The sequence below is a fragment of the Syngnathus acus genome, chromosome 24 (assembly GCF_901709675.1).
Source record: "Syngnathus acus chromosome 24, fSynAcu1.2, whole genome shotgun sequence".
Classification (NCBI taxonomy): Eukaryota; Metazoa; Chordata; class Actinopteri; order Syngnathiformes; family Syngnathidae; genus Syngnathus; species Syngnathus acus.
Window position 1 is genome coordinate 2616824 of NC_051108.1, and position 16853 is coordinate 2633676.

General features: G+C 43.8%; 2 protein-coding genes across 3 annotated transcripts; one reads left to right on the top strand and one right to left on the bottom strand.

The window, feature by feature from the left end:
* The first annotated feature begins 2340 nt into the window (after positions 1 to 2340).
* Positions 2341 to 15335, top strand: LOC119118371 (apolipoprotein B-100-like). 2 transcript variants are annotated; one of them, XM_037245342.1, is made up of 25 exons: positions 2341 to 2637; positions 2723 to 2767; positions 2919 to 3031; positions 3107 to 3252; positions 3348 to 3495; positions 3782 to 3934; positions 4054 to 4178; positions 4266 to 4351; positions 4431 to 4881; positions 4946 to 5210; positions 5278 to 5489; positions 5552 to 5771; positions 5853 to 6026; positions 6105 to 6308; positions 6398 to 6565; positions 6649 to 6854; positions 6923 to 7090; positions 7158 to 7279; positions 7360 to 7561; positions 7638 to 7822; positions 7895 to 8070; positions 8145 to 8260; positions 8353 to 8696; positions 8789 to 13143; positions 13226 to 15335. In XM_037245342.1, the coding sequence occupies exons 1-25, from the start codon at positions 2583 to 2585 to the stop codon at positions 14204 to 14206; spliced, it is 9420 nt and encodes a 3139-aa protein (XP_037101237.1). In that variant the 5' UTR covers positions 2341 to 2582; the 3' UTR covers positions 14207 to 15335. The 2 variants fall into 2 exon arrangements, with proteins under 2 accessions (XP_037101237.1, XP_037101238.1); XM_037245343.1 differs by having other exon boundaries at positions 6398 to 6562.
* Positions 15026 to 16853, bottom strand: LOC119118374 (rho-related GTP-binding protein RhoB-like). Its single transcript, XM_037245354.1, has one exon. It carries the CDS (start codon positions 16684 to 16686, stop codon positions 16075 to 16077), a length of 612 nt encoding a protein of 203 aa, XP_037101249.1. The 5' UTR covers positions 16687 to 16853; the 3' UTR covers positions 15026 to 16074.

Here is a 16853-nt window from a genome sequence, read left to right on the forward strand (position 1 = left end):
CAGCAGTATTGGCACAAAAGCAGTTTCTAAAACTCTTAGCTTGCTTAATTATTATTTAATAATTACTTGAAAGGGATATTTTGTGGTATTTAGTGACACTGAGTGGTAAACTAATAGATTGCAATGAACTATTGCAAAGCGCGTGCATTCGTTATTTTTGTCCCCTTTGGGCGATCCGTAGCAGCAAGATGGCGGCGAGACATGTTATCGTCCTGTACGGTGAGCGATCCTTGTAATATAATAATAAATGAGTAGTTTAATTACTATTAAAAACGTACGTTGATGTGATAGAATTTATTTTTACATATTTACGAACTGAAAACAATTCGCGAAAAGGCTTCGTGAGACGATGATAACTCTTAGACGCATCAATTGCAGTTCAAATTGTACTAATGATGCTAAATAACATTTATCATTTATATTTTTCCATAGAGCCAGAGGATACAATTTAAATGTTCCTCATCTTTTCATTAAGGCACTGGTACTCAAACTGGGACCCCGAGTTTTGAGCTAATTATGTTTTGTATCCACAACCATTTAGGTTGTTTTTATTTACTGTTACGCAACACAATACTTGTCTTCCACTATCTGGTTAGGTTATCTTGAGTGCAACTCTCACCATCCTGCTCAAACAGCCTTTACTGGCTTTTCTAAATAGGGGAAAGGTGAGCCAACAGTGCATGGATTGACAGGTGTATTGCATTTGGCAATAGACAATAAACACTCACTCACCCATAGGCTTAGTCATCATTGAGATTAACAGTAAGTAGACATTTACAGTCTGAAATTGAAACAAAATTACTCGAGAAAATATTCCCAGTATGATAAAGTGCAGTACTGCAACCATAACAGTGCAGTGATAAAATATAGAGTACTGGATTGTATGTAAACATATTTATTACATTCATTCTATGTGACAGAGTATGAAAATCAGAAGTAAGAGTAGATGAATTTGAAAGGCTGCTATAAAATATGATGATTACCTAACATTAGAACACAGGTGTCAAACTCAAGGCCCGGGGGCCAGATACGGCCCACCACATCATTTTATGTGGCCCGCAAAGACAAATTGTGCATCAACTTGTCGATACTAAAATTGCAAATTGTCTTCACTTTTAAAAAATAGAGATATTGATCAAGTTTTATTATCATGCATCTTTTTCAAATATCTGTTTTTACTCATCTCTGATTTCAAAAGTGTTGTTATTCATCATTTTGTTGTGTAGCTTATACTGTATATCAGTGTTTCCCAACCACTGTGCCGCGGCACACTGGTGTGCCGTGAGAGATGTTCAGTTGTGCCGTGGGATTGTCCACTATTAATTACGGAGCGCATTGTAAACAGGATCGCCAAACCACTGGTCAGTTCGCGCAAGGCCTGGTCAGCCACTTGCTAATCGTGCATGCATGGAGAATCGGAGAATCTTGAAATGTTATGCTCTGTCGGTCTGATTGTGCTGCATTGGCACATATTCAGTTTATGTGTGTGTTGCTGTGTGATTTTGCTAACAGTGACAGACACTATGACGGTTGTGGTGCGTTTGTGGTCCAATGGAAATCAGAGCATGCAGTTCAACCGGAGAACCTGGATTGGTTATTTTTCACATACATAAAATAAACAGTCAAGTCGAGACACATCGACTGTGATAGCCACTCAGCTGCTGTCAGAACAGCAGAGCGTCATTAAAAGTGACTTTGTTCTTATTGTTGCAATATTTATAGACCTAGTCTAAAACAGTAAACAAAATCACGTTGATTCTTTTATTTTATTCACAATCACTTTAAATAGTTTATTTCTTACACCGTCTAAAACCTTTTTAAAAAACAGTCACTTTTATTTTAAAAAAAGGAATACAATTTAAAGAATATTTAGTATTTATTTCTATTAAATTATTCGACTCTCCATACATATATATATAGGAATAGGACTTTACGTCTTTCGTTGTAATATAACTGATTTTAATATAGGAGCATAACAGATTTTTGTTGGCGGTGTGCCGCGAGATTTTTTCCAATGAAAAGGTGTGCCGTGAATGAAAAAAGGTTGGGAAACACTGCTGTATATCATAATGGCCCTCTGAAGGAAACTATGATTATGATGCGGCCCTCGACAAAAATGAGTTTGACCACCCCTGCATTAGAAGATGAGTCACCTTTTCGATTCATATTGTTCAGGTCGAAATCGGTTTGTTTTGAAATTTATTCAACACTATGTACCATCCATTTTAATAGTTATTTTAAATCTTTTTTTTAAATATATTTTAATCACAATGTTCATGTTGTTTGTGTCAAAAGGTTGTCTACTGTACCCAAAAGGACCAAATCACAAGATTCAGCATTATCACGATGACCCACCCCCACCCAATGCTGACATCATGTTTTACTTTGTGAAACATTTGACCTTTGGCCTGCCACAAGGACTGCTCAGACTTTGGAACCAGAGCAACACATTTGCAAGTCCCGCTAATCACATCCAGCAAGAGGGCCGAGATATAAAAGCCTTCAAATAAAGCACACGGATTAGTCTTCAGTGAAAGAGGAGGATTCATTTGACCTCAAGGCTTCCAGGTGCTGAGCCCAACATGGGACGTACCAGGATCTGCCTTCTGTTGCTGCTAGGAACATGCGCCCTAGCCCGTAAGTAATGTTCAGTTTGATGACATTTATATGTATTTTTTGAGTGAATGCATTATTTTTTGGGCGGGGGGGCTTTTCTTTCCAGAGCAAGATGGAGGAAGTGTGGATGAACAACCTCCAACATGCCTCTGTAAGTTTACATTGGTATCATACTAGGCGGTCTGTCAAATACTTCGAAATTCACACTGATGTAGTACAGCAATATTTTCAATGTTTATTTTGATACAGGTCTTATATTGGACCTAGTTCAAGTCTAACTGATTTTTAAACACACATTTCAGTGGCTAAAAGGTTTAGGAACTTCAGGCGCTTTGTGTACGACTATGAGGCTGAGACCTTCAATGGCGTTCCCGGAGCCACCGATAACAAAAGCGGCCCCAAAGTCTCCTGTCAAGTACGTCTCACAGACTAAGATTCTTCACCCTGTCATGATCGTGAGAATTGTGACTAAACATCATGGACTGCGCAGGTTGAGCTTGAAGTGCCTCAGACCTGCAGCTTCATCCTACGAACCACAAAATGCTCCCTGAGCGAGATCTTTGCTGTGGATGAGAACGGGAATGCGTTGTACCGCCCCGCTGCTGGAAATCAGGTCTTCAAAGCTGCCATGGCTAAGTAAGTCTACTCTCCCATTTCTAAAGGAAAAAAAAAACATTTTTAATAATATTCATGTAGCAAGAAAGGTGACTGATATCTGTCCACCTTATCAGGAACCCACTGAAGATCACCGTTGAGCGGCACACTGATGTAAAAATCTTCCCTGAGGAAGATGAACCGGTCAACATCTTGAACATCAAGAGAGGAATTGTGTCCTCTCTCCTTGTTCCCGTTATGGAAGAAGAGAAGAACAACAAAATGGTGAGAGAGCCGTGAGCTATTCGACGCGAAGAGTCATCCAACCATAAACATGTTGCGCAATGACTCGATAATCTGGAACAGTCATGGCTGATAAAATGCACATAGGTCATTGTGTTCCCGCGTCAACATGCAGGGCAAAGTCTCAGATAACTTTATCACTGGCGGAACGTCACCTGCTCATATAATGGGCTTTTAATCTGGTGTATTGATTTAACAATCTGATTGGTGTAAACCGAAAACATGTTTGTGATGTCTTCAGTTTGAACGACAATTTTTTTCTACCCAGCCCACCGTGTATGGCATCTGCTCCACCGACTTCACAGTCAACGCCAGAGGAGACATCGCCACCGACGTAACTGTCAGCAGGGACCTTTCCAGGTGTGATGGCTTCAGCGCTCACAAACAGGCCACCAGTCCCCTGGCTCTCATCTCAGGAATGGTAAAGGCCTTACGGTGGTTTCTCGTCAAATCAAAACTCCACTTCCTTCTTAAAAATATTTTTATTCCATCAATAAGGCCAATGAAGTATTTTACGAGAATGTATCTCTCCGCTTTCAGCACTATCCTTTATCCAAGATGATCAGCAGCCACCAGACTTGCAACTACAAATTTGACAACCAGAAGAAGCACATGACCGGTGGAACCTGCACAGAGAAGCATCTTTTCCTGCCCCTCTCCCACCAGTAAGTAGAGAAAGTAATCATAAGCAAAATTTAATTAAAAAACAAAAGGACATTTTTCATCTGAATGTTCTTCCTGTTTTGACATAGGAACGAATACGGAATCTCCACTCTGGTGAAGCAGACCGTGACTCTGAGAGAGACCACCAAGATCAACGACAGAGTCTTCGATCGCAGTTAGCGTTTCTCCTTTTCGAAAGTGCTTCGATCTCTCCGATATTGCGCATAACACGCCATGTAATGCTTTGTGAACAGATGAAGCCCTCGTCCGGTTCTTGCCAATGGAACTTGTTGACAGCAAGTCCCCCGTACAAACCAAAGACGCTGCCATGACCACAATGCAGCAGCTGAAGACCCTTTCCCAGACCACTAATGGCGAGCAGCGTGCTTCCCTCTTCCACAAACTGGTATCTGAGCTACGTGGCCTGAATCCCGACGTCTTGGGTTCTACTGCGCTTGAAATGATGGCCATATCCGACACCCTGACCATGCAAGCTCTGGTCCAGTGCGGTACTCCGGAGTGTACCAGCGCCACGCTGAGGGTTTTCAGGTCCTTTGACGAATCCGCCGTTGAAGTCGACGTAGCAGTTTATGCCCTGGCAATGCTGCCCAACCCCTCACGCCTCATGGTCAAGGATATTCTGGCCATGGCTCAGAACAAGAAGAGCAAGCCCATCATGTATGCCTTGAGCAATGCAGTCAAGAAGTAAGTCAACATCAGGAGTGTTGCGGTGCTTGTGAAGAATCTAACATCAAATCTTCATCGCTAGGCTGTACCAGGCTGAGGAGAAAGTCACTCCAGAGATCACGGCCGCTTCGGACTTCATGGCTTCCCTTCTGGGCCCAGATTGCTCTGGGGAGAAAGATCTGACCTTCCTGACTTTGAGGGTTGTAGGGAACATTGGAGATGTGATGGAAGCTGCTGACCCCGCTATTAAGAACACCCTGCTGAAATGCATGAGGCAGCCGGCCACCACGCTCGCTGTTCAGCTCGCTGCCATCCAGGCGTTCAGAAGAATGTCTCTGACAGATGAGGTAACAGACACTCGCAATCTTTCGGTTTTCCACAAATGTACTGATAAACGTCCATTTTCTCGCGCAGGTTCGCTCGAACCTCCAAAAGGTCAGCCAGTATCCGAGAGGTGCCGTGCAGAAACGTCTTGCAGCGTACTTGATTCTGATGAGAAATCCTCAAAATAGTGACATCGAAATGGTGAAGAAGATCCTGACACAGGAGGAGAACGAGCAGGTCAAATCTTTTGTGAGCTCCCATGTCTACAACATCATCTCCTCCACTGATCCTGAAACCCAAAAGTAAGATTCATTATTAATTATCAAACAATATCCAGATATGTTAAGGGAGATTTCTTCTTTAGGCTTGGCAAGAAGATTTTGGATGCTCTGCAGGACAACGCGGTGGACACACACAATGACTACAGAACAAAGTCTCGTAATTACAAGCTGGGTTTGGCAAATGAAAACTTGCAGGCCAATATTCAGGGCAATGTGATCTTTGACCCGAGCAACCAGCTGCCTAGAGAAATCATGATGGAATCTACCCTCAAAGCTTTTGGCTACAACATGGACATGTGGGAGGTATGATGAACATTTGACAATCGTTGGAAGATAAACTGCAAAAATGAACTCAACCTTTGCTGTTTCCGAATCTTGTGATAGTTTGGAATCGAAGGAAAAGGCTCGGAGCCATCCATTGAGGCTTTGTTCGGAAAGAACGGGTTCTTCCCAGACACGTTGTCAAAAAGTCTGTACTGGGCGGAGGATAAGATGCCAATCAAGATGATGGAAGTTCTCGACAAGTGGTTTGCGCCCTTGAAATCAGAAGGACAGAAGGTAAATAGTGGGTTCAATTGATTCCATTTTCGCTATGCGTTCATGTCGCCATTAAACGATCCCAAATATTTCCCCAAGGCCCCTGAAAATCTGATGCGAGAAATTGTCGGCAACTTCAACAAGCTGGTAAAGGATTTGCAGAATCAAGAATCTCCAGAGGCCATGGCCTACCTGAAGATGATGGGAACGGAGCTCGGCTACATCAAGGCCAGCGATCTGAAGTTTATTGTCGATAATGTTCAAATGTATGCAGAGACTTTCCTCAAGATTCTTCCTACCCAGGTATGACTTTTTTTTATTTCGTGACTTTTTTTTTTTGTTTAAAGAACGAGATGAGAAGATTTGAAGGTATTCTTGTTTCTTTTTATTAGGTTGTGGCTAAACTGATGTCCAGCACAGACAATGAGATGTTTGTCCATTACATGTTCATGGACAACAAATTTGTCCTTCCAACTGCCTCTGGGTTACCTTTGACCTTTTCTCTGTCTGGCACTTTTACTCCCGGAGCTAAGGGTGGACTTCACATCTCCCCAAATGTGGTAAAAAAAAAAATCTTATTGTCATCACTAGCCAAATATATTGACTGTATCACCTACAAAGCTTTTTGTCCATTTAAACGCAGAACGAACTGTTGTTCAAGCCGTCTGTTGGCGTTGAGTTTGTGACCCAGATGGGCGTCCACGTCCCCGAATTTGTCGTCTCTGCCGTGGAGATGCACACCAGCTTGTATCACGAGAGCGCACTCAATGCTAAACTATCCGTCGAGCAAAACCAGGTCAAGCTCTCTATCCCGGCCGCACAGGGCCCAGCAAAGCTTTTGAAAATCAGGTAAAACCAAACCCAAAAATGTCATTAAATGTTTGGGTATTAAAAAGGATTTTTGTTGTCTGTTTTAGCAATCGCGTGATGATTGTTGGCGACGGCAAGGCTGTCGTAATCCCACACAATTTGGGTGACGCAAACTGTGACTCCTTCGTTGGATTCAAGTATTGCACGAAAAAACTTCACGTCGATGCACGCGGTAAAAGTGACGCGCCTTACTTCCCTCTGGCCGGAGAGACGATGTAAGTTGAGAAATACGGAATGACATCGTTTAAGCCTTTGACGAAATCTTTGGATTGTTCACCTCAGGTTTGAAGTTGACGTCGAGCCGAAGGTTTCGTACACGGCCACCATTGCGTACGCGCTCCTCAGTGAAGGAAAAGATGGCCACCAGAAGGTTGATTCCCTGAAGATGACTCTGAACGCTGAAGGTATGCGTGTCATTTTTTTTCTTCTGAGAATAGTTCCCTCATCTCTCAGCATCACATTTGAAGCTTTTCCAACTTTGCAGGAGCTCAAGCCGCCGAAGCTTCGGCCACCATGAAGTACAACCGAAACAGGAACGTCTTTACCAGCCAAATGGAGATCCCCGACCTCGATGTCCAAGCTGGAGTCGAGGTGGGCTTGACTGACAGCAGCACCAAAGGCAAAACCCTTACTGTTGAGATTTCCAACAAGAATGTGCCACAGCTCACTCTGACCGGTCACGCCCAGTGAGTAAACCACAAACTCGAAACCTTAACCTGGCCCAAAACTCCAAGCTCTAATTTGACATTTTGTATTTTCTAGGCTTCAGGCCATGACTGAAGGCATGCTGCAGGTTCAGTTGGAGGTCCCCTCTCTGAAGACAGATGCTACCATCTCTGCTACCATGACTGACAGTGGCACCAATGGCCAAGAATTCACTTTTGAGATCCAAAGTGATATGAAGCTCCCAGAGACTTCCTCCATTCAATCAGTCACATTCAAATACGGTATGTCCAAATTCACAACATATAATGTTCCTTCCAGATGCTAAACAATACCCTATTCTGTACCTATTGCAGGCAACGACGAAGCTGAGGTTAAGCTGAGGTCAAACATGAATGCTGAGACCAAACTCCTGGTGCCTTACACTAAAGCTCTGAGGACCTGGGTCGGACAAATTGCCAAGGATTCTATGGATCGTCAGATTGTCAACACTGACATGAAATTGCGTCACATTGTCAACAAGGCAGTTGAAGTGAGTTTGCTCTTTTTTCGGAGACTTAATAGGCATTCAAATGTAAAAAAAAAAAATCTCCTTTCTCTCCTTAGGCCAGCAACATCTGGATGAACAAAATATCAGTCCATGTCCCCTATGTAGAGACTCTGAGGAACAATATTGCAAAGGTGGAAATGCCTTCCATGCCTGAGAACCTATTCATGAATATGTAAGAGAAATATTCCTTTCTAATTGTTAAAAAAATATATAAAAGCGACCACCGTTTTACTTAATTGGTTTCTGTTTTAATTCAATCATCAGGGAAAGCAAATTCCGATACCAGTTCAACAAGAACTACGTGACCATCCGAATCCCTCTGCCACTTGGAGGCAAATCTTCCGAGGAGTTGTTCAACATGCCCTCGCTCGGTGCGGAGCTTGCGAGGCAGCGGATCGAAACTCCCAAATTTACCATCCCTGCCGAGCGAGAGGTCACTCTGCCGCTTCTTGGGATGGTGGACGTGTCTGCGAAGATGAACAGCAACTATTACAACTGGGAGACAACAGTGTCGGCGGGTAACAATACCGTGGACTCTCCAAACTATTTGGCCAAGTTCAAAGTTCAGGCTCACAGTCCGCTCAATCTTCTGTCTTTCACGGCTGAGGGTAATTTGATTTCTTTGACTGAGCATATAAAAAAAAGAATTTCAACAATGACACGGTATTATAATGTCACTGTTTTGTTTTTTTCTTTAAAGGAGCTACAGAAGTTACTGATACAGATGAGAAAACACTGAGATTCACCCTGAGCGGCTCGCTGGGGCACGAATTTGTGAGTACAAGGCTTAACATAGAGGAGACTATTGCCGTCTCAGACAATGTAACGTCCTCGGGAAAATACAACATCCAAGCCGCTTCCCCGCTGGGTTTGCGAACATCTCTGGATCTCACCAAGAAGTTCACGCTCGATTCAGCCAAGCTATTGGGCGACATCAATGCCGACGGAAGTGTCAGCGTTGGATCTTTAACTGCTAGCACCACCTATCTCAACACCTTCTCATCCGACCGTGTCAAGAAGGAACTCCGATTGGAGAGCATACTGAGAGCAAACTCGGACATCCTGAAAGTTACCAATAAGATCAAGGCTATATACGCAAATGAGAATCTTAATATCGAGTCCAACACCAACATTAACAGTGACCCCGTTAAACACTCGACTAAAATCACCCTCGACTATAAGGATGTCAAACTGAGCCTTGTCTCAAACTCGGTGACAAAAGCCGGTAAGAGAACACTCCAGAGCCAAGTTGAGTTCACAGCTTCCGAAGCTCAAGCCAGCCTCCGGATCGGCAGTACCGCTGAAGATACAGTCAACCGCGCCTACTCTTTGCTCACCGGTTCCTTGAATCCCTCAGGCTTAGAGCTCAATGCCGATGCCTCCATGAACATCTTTTCAAGCCTGGCTTCTCACAAGGCAACGTTGGCCCTCAACGCCAACGGCCTGACCACCAGCTGCACCACGACTGCTCAGCACAACCGACTGACATTTGAGAATATTTTCCACAGTGGACTTGATGCCAATGGTGCCACCATGTCTCTCACCACAAAGGGGGGCATCCAAGGCAACAAAGTTGACTTTAACGTCGAGGGAAAACTCGCAAGCTCCGAAGTCTACCTCAATGGGATCTTGAACGGCGACATCTCGGCGTTCAACACAAGAAACACCATGAACTTCAGAGTAAGCGAAGATGGCCTCGTCTTATCCAGCAATATCGTTGGATCGTTAAACGAAATGAGGACTGGAAATTCAAATTCCCTTTCTCTTACGTCAAGATCTTTAACCCTCCACACTAAGACAGACAATGTCCTTAGCGCAAGGAACTCCTACATGCATGACATCACAGTTACCATGGAGAAGCTGACAGCCTCTGTTATCATCAAAAATATTCTGAAGATCATGGAGGTCAACTTTAACAATGAAGCCCGGTTGAAGGCTCAACCCTACAACATGGAGCTGACAGGAACACTGATGGGAGACTTCTCAGGCGATGAACTCAAGCACACTTATGAAGTCAAGTTTATGGACATGAGCCTGTCTACAAAGTGCAACACCAACGGTCAACTCCTGGGATCTCAGATAACACACGCCACGGATTTGGAAATTGCAGGCCTGACTGTGAAATTCAGCAACGACGCAGATTACAAATCTCAGTCTCTTCGTTTTGACAGTAAAATCAACGCTGCCGCCGAACCCTTCTCCCTTACCATCGACGCCTTGTTCAACTCAAACGGCGGAGTGTCTTTTTACGGACAGCAGAGCGGGGAACTTTACAGCAAATTCCTCTTGAAAGCTGAACCCCTGCTTCTCACGCATTCGTTCGAGTACAGAGGCTCGACCAGTCATGAGATGGAAGGCGGACCCGCAATCAAGACCAACGTGGACAACAAGCTCAGCGGCACCATGAGTCTTCGAGAGCAAAGTGTTCACCTGAAAGTTAAATCCAAGGTGAATGAGCACGCTTTGGATCAAGAATTCGAGGCCTACAACAAAGCAGAGAGAATGGCCATTGACATGAGAGGAGCAGTCACCACAAACCTCTTGAGTGAAGACAGTCAAGTCTACAGTGTGTCTGGGTTTGTCAAGTATGACAAGAACATGGATAGCCATTTCATCCAGATCCCTTTCACCGAGGACCTTCCAGCACTTATTGAAGATGTCAAAAAGACGGCGATGAGGCTGATGGACAACAGCATCGAACTGCTGAAAGACATCAACACCAAGTATGACATCAGTATGACTATCCAGAAGAAAGTATCTGACCTGAAGAAGGCCGTTGACAACTTCGACTTGAGCCTTTTTGCCCAAGACGTGAGAAAACGTGTCAACTCTGTCGAAAATGTCCTGACTAACCTGACGACCAAGTTGCCGACAGAAGTCATCAATCTGCTGAAAAGAGTCAAGGAGGCTATCACAGCTTGGATCGACAAACACGGCATCGCTGATCGATTCACTGTCATTTACAGAAAAACCGAGGAAATCCTGTCCAAGTACGAAGTTGAGAAGATGATCGGACAAGTGATGGATGAGGTTGTCAAAATGATGAAGCGGTATCAAGTGAGGGAAAAGATTCAGTCTGGATTTTCCCACCTAAGGTCAATTGACATCAAGCCTTTGATCAAAAAGGTTCTGGTACCTATTCAGGATCTTACCAATGCGCTACACTCCTTTGACTTCAAACAGATGATTGACGACATGAAGGATTACGTCATGAGAATGGCGCTGAAAATTCAATCCTTTGATTATGACACATTAACACTGGATCTGAAAGAAAAAGTGACAGATTTGAGCAAGATTCCCTGTTTCGGAAAACTATACGGACAGTTTAAAATCAACACGCCGCATTACAAACTCAGGACTACCGCAGATCTGGCCAACACCACGACGACAGCAGTCACACCGGAGTTCAAAGTGAACTTTAATTCTCAGGCCACATCTACTCTGAAGGTCCTCCAGTTCACCGTCGATGCCAATGCGCATTTGGCTGTCCCCGAGATGAGCCGTCTGGCAATTTCCGAGTATCTTAAGATCGATCAGTTGTCCTTCAAAGTGGACCACAAGGGAACGACGGAAATCGATGGCCTGTCAGGTCAAGGCTCTGCTGACACTACTGCAAAGATAGCAACGGCGTTGTATTCTGCTGATCTTGTCAGTAACATGTTGTACGCCTTGGAAGATGGACTCTCTGCAACGGTCAATACAAACTATAATCATGACCTCAACATGCCACCCCTCAACATTTTCACTCACGTGTCATCAACTCAAAAGACTAATCTCGCGCTGGGAGCAGGCTCCGCCCAACTGAAAATGAACACTCTGGCCAATGCCAAATACGCAATTCGGGATTACGCAGATGAGGTAACTCACAGCAGTGACATTGACGTAGTCCTGGATCTTCACACAGCCAAAGTGACTTTCGTCGGTGCAACCAGCTGCAAAGATTTGAAGTCCAATCAGAACGTGGTTGCAGATATCGGCATTTTCCGCCACGCGATCGTTACTGCCAAAGTTGAAACGGAAACGCCTGTGATGAAGGGCAGCGTTTTTGACATGAAGTTCCAAGCTCGTGTTGAAGACATGCGAATTGATCTTACTGCCACCCATGAGGCAAACCTGATTGAGGGAACTCTTACAAGCTCCGCCCTCGCCTTGATCACACCTACCGAGCTCACGTTTGACACCAAGAATAAGGGAAATTCCAAACTTTTCCTTCCGTTCAAGATGTCCGGAAAGATGGAGTTCGAGAATGACATCTCTCTTACCCTAAACTCCGAAGTGCAGCAAGCCAGCTGGACTGCAATGGCCAGACTCAACCAAAACAGATATTCCCATGATTTCAAAATGGATAATGGTGAAACTGAAATAAATGTCATTTGCCAGATGAACGGAGAAGCAAATCTTGACATCTTGAGGCGACCAATCGCTGTTCCTGAAATAGCGATGCCGTATTATGGAATGGGGACTGCAGAAGTGAAGTACTTCTCACTGTGGGAAGATGCTGGCCTCAGTAATCTCCTCACTACCACTAAGCAGACTTTTGACATGAGCTCCAAGATGAAATACATGAAGAACCCAGAACCCAAAATCCAGAGCATAAGGATTCCGAAGATGGGCGATTTGACCTACGAGTTTTCGATGAAAGCACCGATGATCACTCTGAAAAGCAATGCGAGCGTTCTCAACAAGGACAGCTTCGTTGTCAAACTCGATGCATCCTCCTCATCGGAATGTGAGTTTCTGACAGGAAATATCCAAGGCAACACCAACGTTAACCTAGTCGGCGGTTTCAAGATGGCCTCGGTCCTTGTTGTAAAACATACGGTGTTGGAAGGAAGCCATGGTAGCACCATCATCTTAAGTTCTGAAAATCTTGACGCCTCCATCAGCAATTTGCTAAAAGTCAATCTTCCTCATGAAACCATGGAAGTCCACCAGGAGATTACTGGAAACCGTCTTGTTTTCACTCTGTCCACCCCATCTGCTGGTCACATTGGAGTGCAGATGGAGACAGAGAAACCCGCACAAGCGAGAGCAAGACTCTATGGTCGCTACCCTGTAAGTACTTTTTTGCGAGTCACATTTTCATTGAATTTCGAAACTAAATTCTAAAATGTTTTAACGATTTGTTGTTCTGCAGAGTGAACCACAAATGGACATTGATATCTTGGCCTTGAAGATGTCTGTGATGAACTCTGAGAAGCTGAATATTCAGACTTCCTGGAACACGGAGATGCCATATGAGATTATACTTGGACTGAAGAAGAACGTACCTGTGGTCGTCCAAAGGGTCACCACTCCTGTCGTCGCGACACTCGAGCAAGCCAGAAAACACGGTACGGTGTGGTTGAATAAGGCCGTTGACAACTACGCGGCAGTTAATCCCTCCGATATTATGACATCGGTAAAAGATCAGGCCAATGTTATCGTTAGAAAATACCAACAGAGGGTCGAGACCTTTCTGGACGCTGTGATTACATTCCTGAGAGAAACCAAGTTCCTAATCCCAGGGTATGCACAAAGACTGTCTGGGTTTGAGGTCTATCAAAATTGTCGTCGCTTTATCACTGATGTATGCGAGGAGGCATGTCAGAAAGTCTCAAAGTTTGTCTTATCAACCACCAAAGTAGTCTTTGAAGCAATTCCTGCTTCTGGAAGAGACTTGCTGACTGACTCGTTTAACGCTTTGATGAATGTCGAGGTGGGTGGCAACACAGTTGAAGATCTTCTCAGGGATTTTTCTCAACTAATTAAGAGGCTGCTCCAAATTCTAAAATCCCAAGATGCAATGAAGATTCCCGCCGTGATGATCGACTTATACCAGGAAGTCATCGACTCTCGTATCGTTACTAGTGTTGTTGAGCAGATTGAAACGTTCCATCGCATCATTAGCGGCTATTTTCAAACTGTTGCGACAGAAATTCAGACGATTCCCACTCAACAACTTCAGGCTGACATCAAATCCTCCACTGACTTGATGCTGAAATATGTGGATGCTTTCCATGCAGATGTTGTTCGAGTCCTAAAGGAGAAAAGTCAAACTTTGGAAAAATTCCTAAGAGTTGGTGACAGCCAGGTGGAATTGGATATTCCTTTCCCCTTTATTTCTCAGTTTAACTAACTTAACGGCTCAGTTTTTGGAACAGAAAGACCATTCCAAGAATGAAATACAAAACTGTACGCTAAATGTCGTCTGTATCTGCGATACTTGTCAGCCCTGATTTTATTATTACGCATTTTGTTCATTTCACACCGCCATCTTTTTTTGCCTCATTTGTATGTTGTATTGTACTATTTAAATCCTGTTTCCGTCATTAAAGAGTTTTTACTGCATACACCTTATGTCCTCGATATGCTTTCGATCATTGTCAGAGTAATAATATTGGCAAATATATTTTTGACAGAATCTAATCATCTACTGCTAACTCATACAAACCATCTGATTTGGTTTTTAATCCAGTATTCAAAAGTATTGACTGCTTTCTTTTCCATCACTGTTTTTGTAAACTGGGGAAAAATACAGTAAGAAAAAAAAAGAATGACATCATTTACATGGCAACCCACCACATCATATTTTTATTTTCAAATAAATTTCTGTTTGCTTACAAAAAATACAATGCTCCAAATCGCCCATTAAAAACAAGCTAATGCAATGTATTATAAATATAACACCCATATGCATAAAATGTTACATTTGGCACATACTCAGCACTTTTCTTCAGCGTAGTTGTAAAAATGGACAAATGCAAACGAGACCATCTGAGTAAAACGTGTAAATTCAAATCCACTAACAATTACAGACACAAGAGGGGAGCTTGTGTGGGAATAATCAGGAGGTGCAACACAATGCATTCCTGCCCTGGAAGTCAGCAAAAAGCTCAGCAACACATGGCAGGCAGGGAATGTGACTTTTACATAAGTCTGATTTATTTATTTTTTTAAAAATGGGACAATTATTGAATGCTCTAATTCTTTCAGAATATCCATCTTAAACAAGCACCCCTATTACCTTGTAAAAACAAAGTTACACATTTTATAGTCAACAGTGATTTGCCAAAATGATCAACTCAAGACATAGTAACCGAAAAGCATGGCACACATTGTATTGTTTGTCCACAACAAGGAGATACATTCAATAGTCAGTACTCTTAATGCTTGGCTCCAACAATGGTTTTCTATTTAGACTCAGCCCTCCCAACACACCAGTGACGAGAAAAATATGCTTAAAATGTACCTGAATGACATAAAAAGAATGTAGCCCATTTTCATTAACAACTGCAAAAATTGCACTGGACTGCATTGTTGGTCCTGAGTCCAAAATATTACATTTCGGTGGTACAATATGGACTGAGAACATACTACACATGGTCTTGAAAGCTAGGCCATACTATTTTTTTTTTTTACCTTTTACATTCTGCAGCATTCCTGTACAGCTCTAGTAAAAATGACCAACAATTATTCATTTTCCCCAAAAGTGAAACTTTTGTTCCGTGCCCATTTCTAAAAGAACACTATTATAGTGCATCATTTGATACCAAACAAAACATTACTGGGTAGAATGCTGTGCAACTTATTAATTTAAAGACACTTGTTTAACAATAACAAGTGGACATATGTGCAAAAGATTACTGCTTCAATTTTTAACAGATACGCACTGTTGTTTTTTTGTGTGTATTTTCAATTGTTAGCAGAAAAAGTTAGTGGTCTAAATACAGACCTTTGAGGAGCTCTAATCTGTGAATCACAAGTGACTCTATTACTCTTATTTGAACGCAACCGGTGAGTAATAAGGGCAAATAAAAGGTAGTTTTTCAGCACATAAAAGCCTCGATCCTGTCCAAACCACTCCCTGCAGCATTAACAGACGATTGCGTGGCCAAGAGAACGTCTTCGGAGCCAGTAGTCTTTTTTAGGCCACGCTTTGTAAGGGCGCGGCACTGCCCGAACGGGCCTTCCGTCTAGGCGAGTCCCTGGCATGGCACCTGCCAGTCACATCAAAACGCATCGTTTGAGAAAACTCGGCCTCCGGGACTTTTGTTTTTGCAAAGCTGCCCTAGCTGCGGTCTCGAACACCTCCCAGATGCCTTCTTTCGTCCTGGCCGAGCACTCCAAATAGTCGTGTGCGCCGATACGCATGGCCATAGCTCGGCCGTCGTCGGGCCTCACCGGCTCCAGCTTGAGTCGGGACAACTCGTTCTTGACGTTCTCGTCGTTGCGTAGATCCTTCTTGTTGGCCACCAGAATGATGGGCACGTTAGGGCAGAAGTGTTTTACCTCGGGTACCCACTTCTCCGGGATGTTTTCCAGCGAGTCCGGGCTGTCCACGGAGAAGCACATCAAAATGACGTCTGTGTCCGGGTAGGAAAGCGGCCGCAGCCTGTCGTAGTCCTCTTGGCCCGCGGTGTCCCACAGGGCCAGTTGGACCTGCTTGGTGTCCACCTCGATATCCGCCACGTAGGTTTCGAAAACGGTCGGTACGTACACCTCGGGGAATTCGTCTTTGCTGAACACGATGAGTAGACACGTTTTACCGCATGCGCCGTCGCCCACCACGACAAGTTTCTTGCGGATGTCGACCGCCATTTGCGTCTCCTTCCCCATGGTCGAAGTCCACAAAGAATCGACAGAAAAACCGGCTTCAGTGTCAACTACCTTTTGTCGTGCTCTGAGAACTGGGCGAGATCTCTTTATAAAGCAAAGAGAGCTTTCCTAAATATAGAAGTCCAATCGGAAATAGGGAGGGGAACTTTCCGTTTGTGAAGCAACTG

What these genes read in the sequence shown, in the direction of transcription:
- LOC119118371 (XM_037245342.1), top strand. Translation starts at nt 2,583, where the DNA reads ATGGGACGTACCAGGATCTGCCTTCTGTTGCTGCTAGGAACATGCGCC. An exon ending in ACAACCTCCAACATGCCTCT is followed by an intron (nt 2,768 to 2,918) that starts GTAAGTTTACAT and finishes CACACATTTCAG; the next exon opens with TGGCTAAAAGGTTTAGGAAC. An exon ending in ATCAGTCACATTCAAATACG is followed by an intron (nt 7,823 to 7,894) that starts GTATGTCCAAAT and finishes TACCTATTGCAG; the next exon opens with GCAACGACGAAGCTGAGGTT.
- LOC119118374 (XM_037245354.1), bottom strand. Translation starts at nt 16,686, where the DNA reads ATGGGGAAGGAGACGCAAATGGCGGTCGACATCCGCAAGAAACTTGTC.